At 29.4% G+C, this 10,223-nt stretch overlaps 1 protein-coding gene across 1 annotated transcript; it reads left to right on the top strand.

The window, feature by feature from the left end:
* Positions 1-434: 434 nt before the first annotated feature.
* LOC116776346 (protein obstructor-E) lies at positions 435-9,471 on the top strand. Its single transcript, XM_032669897.2, has 5 exons — positions 435-537; positions 7,334-7,392; positions 7,569-7,731; positions 7,947-8,141; positions 9,248-9,471. The coding sequence occupies exons 1-5, from the start codon at positions 492-494 to the stop codon at positions 9,466-9,468; spliced, it is 684 nt and encodes a 227-aa protein (XP_032525788.2). The 5' UTR covers positions 435-491; the 3' UTR covers positions 9,469-9,471.
* Positions 9,472-10,223: the final 752 nt, after the last annotated feature.

Raw genomic sequence — 10,223 nt, 5'->3', positions numbered from 1 at the left:
TGTTAATTCCAAGTAATAACCATAAGTTAACGTAAAAATAAAAATTAAGTAAGATCTTTCAAGTATAGCGTCACATTCAGTGGGACTGTTACAGTATGGTATTGTCACACAAAGCACACCGCCAGGTATTCGCCCGTTTTCGTAATAAGTAATTCAAACTCATTGCAGACTAATAGTATCTATAGTGCGATCCCATACTTATAAAATAATTATTTATGTCCACATTCATCAGTGTTACAGGTGAAAAGTTATGAAAATATTAGATAGACTTATATGCTCTAAAGCCCTTATTTATATAAATAGCCACAATTTATTTAAATTATACAACAATAGAAATAAAATGATTTAATTTTGTTTAAAATGTTTTATTAATTACGTAAAATGTCATTAAAGAAAACGAGGTCCGGTCTATAGATAGCGCGGTCGTTGGTAGCGGTTCGGTCCGCACGCGCCAGTGCTGCCGGCCGTGGTTACAAGCGCGGACGTCCAAAATGATAAGTTCCGTATTTGCTGTTTTAACACTTTGCGTTGTATACGGTAAGATTATTTTGTAATATCTATATTATATAACATGAATATTAATTTTTTTAATCTATACTACTACTAATTTAATTTTATGTCACGCATATATTAAATCTAAAGGTCATACGGTCTAAAGTTGAGCTGTGTCGTGTTAAAATCACCTAACTGTCAGTTTTAGTTCCTAAATTAGACTAGAGGCGGAATCTTTTAAAAAAATTTCTAACAAACATCCAATTAATAAGAATAAAGTTATTATAATCATAGTAACTAATTGTACTGTTTACATTTCCTTATTAATACGCAGTAAGTTCTGTGAGAAAATCTTTAATCGTTACGTAGACTAATATTTATTTTTTTAAGATGAATTGTAAAAGTAGGTACAGGAGAAAAACTTCACATATATTACCTAATTTTATGTTTTAAGTCATAATTTAGCACATTCCTCCCTAGAAGCAATCACTAGAATTAACTATGAAACATCATCTGCGTGTTTTTTTTTATTTATTTATTCATAATAACACGTCATTATACGCCATACATTTTACATAACATTTAAACTTTGATACGAGACATTTGGCAACTGGATCGCATGGTGATATTTAAAAACATGTTTTTTTATAAATATTAACGAGGTTTCGACGGATTTTAGATATAAATTATATAAATGTATAATACAGCCATCTGTCGTATCATATACATCGTTTGGACATAGTATTTATAACTGTTTTGATAGATTTGTGTTTAATTTAAAATATACAATATAAGATTAGATTTTCACGTTACGTCTCCAAGGATAATTAATGATTGAATAATTAATTCAAATTATAAAATCGTTTGTATTTAATAGTGATCATTAATTAATGAAACGACTTACATTAAACATAACTTGTTATATCTTTACAATAATACAGATTTACTCATTATAGTAACAATGATAAAATTGCTTTAATAGGATTAATAATATACATACTTAATAATTTTATAATGAATTATATATATATAAGAATAAAAATAATTCGTCCAGCTTGTTTCTGGAAATCCTTCGTAGATTGCTCAACATTGGAAAGGCTTCGCCTATTTAATAATCGTGTAGTAACGAATAACGTTGGACTGACAGAGTTTAGGCCGCACCTGTGAGTGGATTTTTTTTTTCGACAACAATAATACGTTGTAGAAGTATATGACATTGAACGTCAGCGTAGAATTGTTTTATTCTTAAAAACGAAGAGCTGTAAAAATATAGGTCATCGAAAATATATAAATTATTGAGAATTTTACCTCTAATCGAAATGAAATTTCGGATAATCTTTAAATGGTTTTATAAATAATTAATAATCACATGAAATTAAATGATATTTATTAAAAATTCAACTAAAAATGTTCAGACCTTTGAAAAGTGTGAAAAAGTTTACGTTTTAATTAAACATTGTTTTTTTTTTTAACTAGATCTATAAAATGGTGAATGGAAATAAATGAGTTGATTACGTTTTTTTATTAATTAAGTTTCGAGTTATTAATTGTGAACGAAACTCGGTTAATTCCCTCCGCGGTTTCACAACCAATTGGAAAGAGGCCGGAATTGTTTACTCCCAAGGTTGCATACAATTTTACACGAACTAAATGTTAGTAATATTTTTATTGTTGAGATATTATTCTTATTATTATTCTATTCCTACTCTCGACTGATCATATTCTTAAAGTTATAGAGTATTTTTTGAGGATTTGAAAATATACATAAATTCCTACATTGTCATTTTTAATGAAAATAATAAATGAGTATTGTTCGTGATACATAATTTTTTTTAACTGTCGTAAATTTGCGGTATAAATTTTAATGTAACTTTCACTTGTTTAAAGGGTAATGTTTATAATTTTGCAGGTCAAACGTTCACTTTAAAATAATGTCCATTGAAATAATTAATTGCTTTAAATGAAATAATTATATACTATAATAACTGATACTTCACATATAATATATTAAAACATCACAAATACTTTACGTTAAATATTAAGTCTACAAGAATTATGTAACATCAATAACATGTACGCCAATTATGTCGTCAGGAGAAAAACGATTCATCATTCATACAATAGAGTTCAACGAGCGCTCGCGCTAGAACACATTTTCTTTTTAACATTTTATTGTTATTATTCTATAAGATCTGATCTGATATAATTGCGTTAAGATCACACACAATTTATTATTGTCTGTTCATCTAAAAGATTTACGCGTATAAAATATTTTATCATAATCATCATTATCATCATCATCAGCCTATCGAAGCCCACTGCTGAGCAAAGGCCTCTTCTCACATGGAGAAGGCTAGAGCATTAATCACCACGCTTGCTCAAGACGGGTTGGCGATTTCAATCTTATAATTTGAAATTATAAGACCAGGTTTCCTCACGATGTTTTCCGTCACCGTCTGTCAGTGGTATCTAAATACTCTTAGAAAGTACATATGAAAAGATCACTTTGGTACTTGCCAGGTTTCGAACCCGCGCCCTCACCTGTGAGAGGCGGGCCTTTAACCTCCGGGCCACCACGACTTTTATAGAAATATTTTTTTATATTTTATAAAAAAAATGAATACTTTATTACGTAAAAGTTTGTATATTTAAAATACCTTTAAGGTCGACCTCGGTGAAAGCTAAACATTTACTTTAATAATTATATAAATTTAATGTAAAAACAAATGTACTCCATCCCGTTTCTTTCAATTCAACGATACATCCTTATCAGAACAGAATAATGATAAATGGTAAGCAATTATTGTTATAAATCTAAATGAAACTTCCGTATACAGTCAACATTAAAATTTTAAAGGTCGTTTCAGTCTAACAGCCACAGATTATTAAAGAAATATCTTTTAACGTCTGAAAAATTATTACCAAGCACTTTAATTAGAGACCATTAGAGGTAACTTTGTCGATTAGTCTTTACATATGAAAACAAAGTAACTGAATATTTTTCATACGTTTGATACAAATTACAATATCATTTGTTATTGTATTATATATAATATACATGATTTAGTATATCCTTTCCTATTGGAATATTAGAATTCGATAGAAAACTTTGAAAGCAAATGAACTTTTAAGATACATAAATCTTAAATTAAAAAGCCCAATGCGTCTTAATCTCACGAGGAAGTAAAATGGCTATTTAGTATTCGCGACGGGTACAGAGAAAGCTGTTTACAACCAACAGTGAGGAGATGCATCCACCGGAATTCAAATAGAATTCTAATAATACATCTTAGACAAAGAGATACATTTATATAATAGGCTTGTGGGAGGCTTTTCCAACGTATAGGCACCATATTGATGACGAAAATAACTTCTTTATAAATTGTTATCACCCTAAAATTTTGTTATACCAATGTATCAATGAGAAGTAGAAATGTGAATATTTACGTCAATTGAAGCCCATCGTTACGTAACACAGTGAGATGTGTTTCGTCAGTCTTCCGCTTGTGCAACCTTGTTATCGGATACTAGATTTGGAAGTGGTCCATAACATCTATCATTCAAAACTAGCTCTTAAATATATAGAAGTAAGGTATTTTAATGCTAGAATATTTTTATACAGATATATATATTTTCTCATATCGCGCCTCTTGAGAAAGTCGCGGTATTTTTTCTTGCATTGAGATGTCAAGTTAACAATAGTATTCGTGTTTAATTTGCTGCGTAACTTTAAACGTGAATGAATAATGAAAGCCTTTGTATTTTTTGAAGTTAATACAATTAATGCTATAAGGAAAACCGAATAAATATAGTCCCTTAAAGTCTCAGAAACCTACATTATTATGTAAACGTTGCATTATCAACTTAAATTGACAAAAAACCCACAGGCGTTAACGTATATGCTCGAAATTGTAATAAGCTGTTCTTTATACATAAAACCACAGATTTGTATCAAATAAAACGAAATACAAAACGCGATATGTAATTTGCAAAACTAGATTTATTCAAATTGGGAGTGTTAAGAAATAGTCCTTTCAAATAAATTCAAATGTATAACCATTCACCCGGACCGCTTTCAAAATAAATAACCCATGACAAAAGCATTTTGTTTCGTTGTGTACGTTTTAAAAATTCCATTTTTAAATATTTTAAAGGTTTAGATTTCAAGTCGACTCCATACAGAGACTTCATACATATACATAGATGTTTATGGATAGTTAGTTATATTAAAGTCATGTTTCGAAAATTCCTGTTGCATTTAATATGTTTTCAAGCTGTATAGACATTGTTGAGATCACATAGACGAAGAATGCCATAAGTGACTAAAACTTGTCAAAAACCACACTTACGTTTGATATACATATTTTGATTTTTTTACATCGTCGACGTCCTAAATGAAAAAAATATTTGTTCAGGCTCAATTTAGGCTCTTTTATTTGAATAATATACACGTTTTCACTTTCCATTATATACATTTATATATTTATAATTGGATATTTTTACTGTCGTATATTTATTAGTGCGGAATGAAAAAAGTGAAATGTACATATTACATATTTTCTAGTCTATAATACTTTTATCTATATAAACAATTAACTATAAGACACATTCTAACACAGATTTTAATTATATAAACTTGTATTTTATACTAGATACTATCTGACAAAGCTATCATTCTTGCGCACTCCAAGGCTGACCGCTATACTTTCGCTAAGTCATGTATGGCTTATGGGCCTCTAAAATACAACTGTATCATTATTTAAAACTATACCACGGGCAATACGATTGTATCTAGGCTAGGAATTCAGACAGAATCTAATACCGTATTAGTTAAACTGATTATGATTCGACATTTTTTAGTATTACTTTTAACGATTATTTCGTTATAGAGATTTTTAACTGAGGTTCTTATTGAAACAAACGAATTGTTGAATTCCTTGCCACAACGAGAAAATCTACAAATTATTAGTCGACAAGGTCGTCATTATTTTTACTAACTAAAGAAGATCTTGGTGGTACAGGATTCTGTTTAATTTATTGTATTTACGTTAATGACATTATAGGAAAAGTTACTTTAATGACGTTAGAGTAATAAACTTTTTACAACAACTTAGCATTAATAGGTAATTAAATTGAAGAATTTATTGCTTAAAATTAATTCCTGTATGGAGCATATAATGTTTTTTGTCAGTTTTTTTTTTTTGATAATATGAAGAGGATATTTGGAGGTGATCAATTGATCTAGTTTGCTTTTTTCTATCACAGAATATGTATACAAACATATATAGTATAAAATTTCAATAGGTAACATTTTTTTTCTCATTATGTTCTAACATTCCCATACAACTAATCAAGAACAATAAGTGTCACGTTACTCAACAGTCCAGTATCTCACTGAGAAAGTAAAAGTGACGCTGCATACACGATATCGTGATGTTCTTACGTTTGTTGCCATCACGAACTTAGGTACTGTCAATAAAAAAAGTGATTAAAATATTTTACTTAATATACAAATGTGAAAAAACACATATTCTTAATTGTTTTATATAATGTCTCTTTTAGTTGATTTTTGATATTTACTCAAAATAAATAAAAACATTCAATACTAACAAATTCGTAGGCTTCTCTTAATTTCTGTTTTGATTTCTCTATCATGAAGTTGTTTTTTAAATCTTGTATAACAAGTAATAAAAAAAAAACTTTTTTAATTGATTGTACTTAATTCGTCTATTACAAGAACAGGTACATTTGACTTCTATTCGTAACAAGGTGATATAACTATAAAACTGGCTAAGATAATAACGAGTAGTTATTAAATAGTAGATTAATATTTGATAATGATCTTTGGTCGTATAGAGTATATATAAGATCATACAATTATTTCTTGCTGTTTAATCTTATTATAATGTCTCATTAAATTTTTTTTTAAAGATTTTTAAAAACTTACAACCAGTTCTTTTGAGAATTTTGAATAATTTTTTATGAGACCTTTAGAAATAATGTACATAAAGTTTCAACTTTCAATGTAATAAGCTAGAAAGTGTCAGTTTCGATATAAAAATATATTTAGTACTCAAAAATAGAACTAATATTTTTTCGGATATACTACGCGAATTTTATTCTAAAAACTACATAATCCCGACGTTTCGGTTACTTTTCAGCAACCGTGTTCACATCTCGTTTGCCCGTGATCACGGTCGCTGAAAAGTATAATGTTTTAATGTCAATTTTATTATTTTTAATAAATAACTATCACTACGTTTAAAATTAGTAAAGATCACGTTGGACTCACAAGTTTTGCATCCAAATAAAAAACCTCTCATTACAAGCGACACGCTTCAGAAGACTGTTTGATTTCAATGTGCCAATAATGGAATTTAAATATAACAGCACTTCATACCTTTTACGGTGCTTGTACGTAACTGGACATGTAATGTTTCTATTGTAATGCCTTACAATTAACCTTCTGTTTGCATTCATAATGGATTAGGAAATTCTTAGAACATTGACATCATCATCATCGGTAGCGACCAACAGTTGCTTAAAAATCTAAATAATTGAAATGCAAGTTTTTTTTTAAATCGTTATCTTTATTGTTAGTAATTAGACTTCCTAAAATCCCTCATTATTACAAGTCTATGTAATTACAGCTCGAGAAATTTCTTAATAACCAGAATGTCGCATATGATACAATTACCAATATTATTACTTATCTCATATAAACATTTGACATTTCAAATATACGTATATCTTTTAGACTTTATGACCTTCGTTTTAAGATTACATTCATTCATTAATAAATACATTCGTTCGTTCATTCATATTATTGTGCTCCTTTCAGCGCACGCAGGGATCCTTCTTCCACATGCTCCAACCTGTCCGGAGCACTATGGAGTTCAGGTAACTTTAACGACCCATAACAGCATAAGCGATTATTTTAAATCCAACCAATTCAATAAAAAACATAACTTAATTTTACATTATCGTATAAGTTGTATGTATGTATGAATGTGTGTGTGTGTGTGTGTTTGTGTGTATTAATCGTCCTTATCTGATTGAAAATCATCTCATTACAGGCATATGCCCACCCCGAGTTATGTGATCAATTCTTTTTGTGCACAAACGGCACACTTACCGTCGAAACATGCGAGAACGGCCTTCTGTTTGACGGCAAGGGCGCAGTACACAACCATTGCAACTACCACTGGGCCGTCGACTGTGGTGAAAGGAAAGCTGACTGTGAGTTTTTTTATATCAATTGCATTTATAACTACTTTTTTTGTTAAGATTCAAACAATATTCGTCGAATAAAATGTTTGTACTGGAATAGATGACTTATAAATTGTGCTTGGCATTAGTAAGTACAGTTAATAAGACACTATTTTCGAAAGTTGAATGAGATCGAGTTTCTTAAAGCAGCTAAAATTATTAAATCACTTGTATCATCCCCACAGTGACACCATACTCTACTCCTGGTTGCGAATACCAGTTCGGTATATACCCAGATAGCGCTGAATGTTCAACAAGCTACATTAAATGCGCTTTCGGCATCCCCCATCAAGAACCTTGCACCCCTGGTCTAGTATACGACGAGCGTATCCATGGTTGCAACTGGCCTGATCTCCTGCAACCTTTCTGTAACCCTGAAGGTATTATTAATTTAAATTAAACACAATTCAGAAAAAAATTTTTTCAAGTTTCAACAATCTTAACTTAAAAATTATATGATTATTTCTAATTCATAATATTCTAAAACTAAAATCTATTATTATTTTTTATACAGATAATAATACTCTTACATTATCTTATTATTTAGAAATTATGATTATTATCAATCATAATTTATAAAAAACTAGGAACCAGCCCCGGCTTCGCACGAGCTCTTTACAGAAAATGTAAAATAGCCTATATAATTTTGAGAATCATTCAACTTATATTATGTTATGATACTGATGTAGGCTTGAAAACGAAGTAATTTATTTTGATAAGACTTAATACCGTATTTATGTAGATAGCTTTCCAATAAACACTTAAGGAATTTCAATTTTTAAGAGTTGTAACATGAATATAGGATGTTATCCTTTAGGTATAGACATATGACACCGCGGACTTTTCTGTAGACCTATATAAGATACACAATTCCACCATATATTATTTTGTTATATCTCAAAGACTCTAGACAGCGTTTTCGTTAAAAGCTCTCAGACGACTCATGTTTTTGCGACATCTTCAACAATTATCGTTAATGTACAAACAAGTAAATACAAAAACTTAACTAATTATATACTAAAACCTTCGAGTGGCGACAACTGTTTGATAATCGGTGCAGTAGTTTTTCCGTTTATCGCGCACAGACAGACAGACGCGGCCTGGGACTTTTTATACTATGTATTGATTGATTCATGATTGATGATGATATATGAAAAATTACCAATTTTAAAATTAATATTGATAACTCCTTAAACTAATTTTTCATACCATTTTAATAAAGAGTATAATCTATACATTTACTTCAAGTAATTTAACTTAAGAATCTTTTCACTAAGCTTATATCTTAATACTATAAAATTACTATTTATAAACATCACTTGTATATTTAGATAAATTATATTTTGCAATGCAATTACAATCATAACACTTGTTAAAATTAGAACACAGCTGTGGTATAACTTATTTACGATCTCGCATCTAATCTAATCTTATCTAATCTTTGCTTATCTTAACTTAACTAATCTTTGCATATATTTTTTCACAGCTGTCGTTGGCTTCAAGTGTCCAACTAAAGTTCCCGCCAATACCCAGTCAGCCAAGTTCTGGCCTTTCCCTCGTTTCCCGGTGCCCGGGGACTGCCACAGACTTATCACATGCGTAGAGGGAAACCCTCGACTGATCACCTGCGGAGAAGGAAAAGTTTTCGACGACCAGAACCTCACTTGTGAAGATCCCGAATTAGTGCCACACTGTGCACACGCTTAAATATTTTTTTTATTATGTGAATGAAAACAAACCTTTGGCTTAATTAATAAACATTCATGAAAAATCCAAGCTGTTACAAATTGAAAGTGTTTAAAACACTAGTTTTGTTTTCTTTTTGTGATAATTTTATTTAAAATCACATAGGAATTTATTTTCCACCTAATCCTATTTATTTATTTGACAATGTGATTTTAATGACTTACTTAATTTTCAAATATATTTTTATATCTACACTTCCATAGGTTACCAAAAGCAAAATCAATTTGTGTGATATTAGTTACCATAAAGTTACTAAACATGTTTAACAATCGATAAATCATTGTATATATTTTATCAATACAACAAACCATGTAAATAAAGGGCAGCTAAAATGTAAATAGAAAATAATATATGTATATATGAATAAAAAAATATTAAAAAAATAACATGCCTTTAATTTCAACTCTTGTTACAAATTAATTCTAACACATACAAGGATAACTGGATGACATCAATCAAGAACAATTAATTTATTTAGCAAACAAAACAATTATTTAAAGTAACTTATTAAAAGCAATTATACATTAAACGTAGGTTATCTTATGAATCACATTTCAATTTTGTAATTAATAAGTAGGTATCTGCGCTTATAAGGTTCGTTTATTAAAATAGGCGAATTGAGCTTAAAATCTATGTAAGATTTGTAAATTTTTTCAGATTGATTTTGAAGGATCATTACCAGAAAAATAATATATACAACCCTATATATAGTGACG

The sequence above is a fragment of the Danaus plexippus genome (genome assembly GCF_018135715.1).
Source record: "Danaus plexippus chromosome 3 unlocalized genomic scaffold, MEX_DaPlex mxdp_34, whole genome shotgun sequence".
Classification (NCBI taxonomy): domain Eukaryota; kingdom Metazoa; phylum Arthropoda; class Insecta; order Lepidoptera; family Nymphalidae; genus Danaus; species Danaus plexippus.
Note: the sequence above shows the minus strand (reverse complement) of the source record. Positions and strands in the feature narration are given on the sequence as shown.

Coding starts and splice junctions, on each gene's coding strand:
- LOC116776346 (XM_032669897.2), top strand. CDS start 492: ATGATAAGTTCCGTATTTGCTGTTTTAACACTTTGCGTTGTATACG. Junction 538..7,333: donor AACACTTTGCGTTGTATACG/GTAAGATTATTT, acceptor TGCTCCTTTCAG/CGCACGCAGGGATCCTTCTT. Junction 8,142..9,247: donor ACCTTTCTGTAACCCTGAAG/GTATTATTAATT, acceptor ATTTTTTCACAG/CTGTCGTTGGCTTCAAGTGT.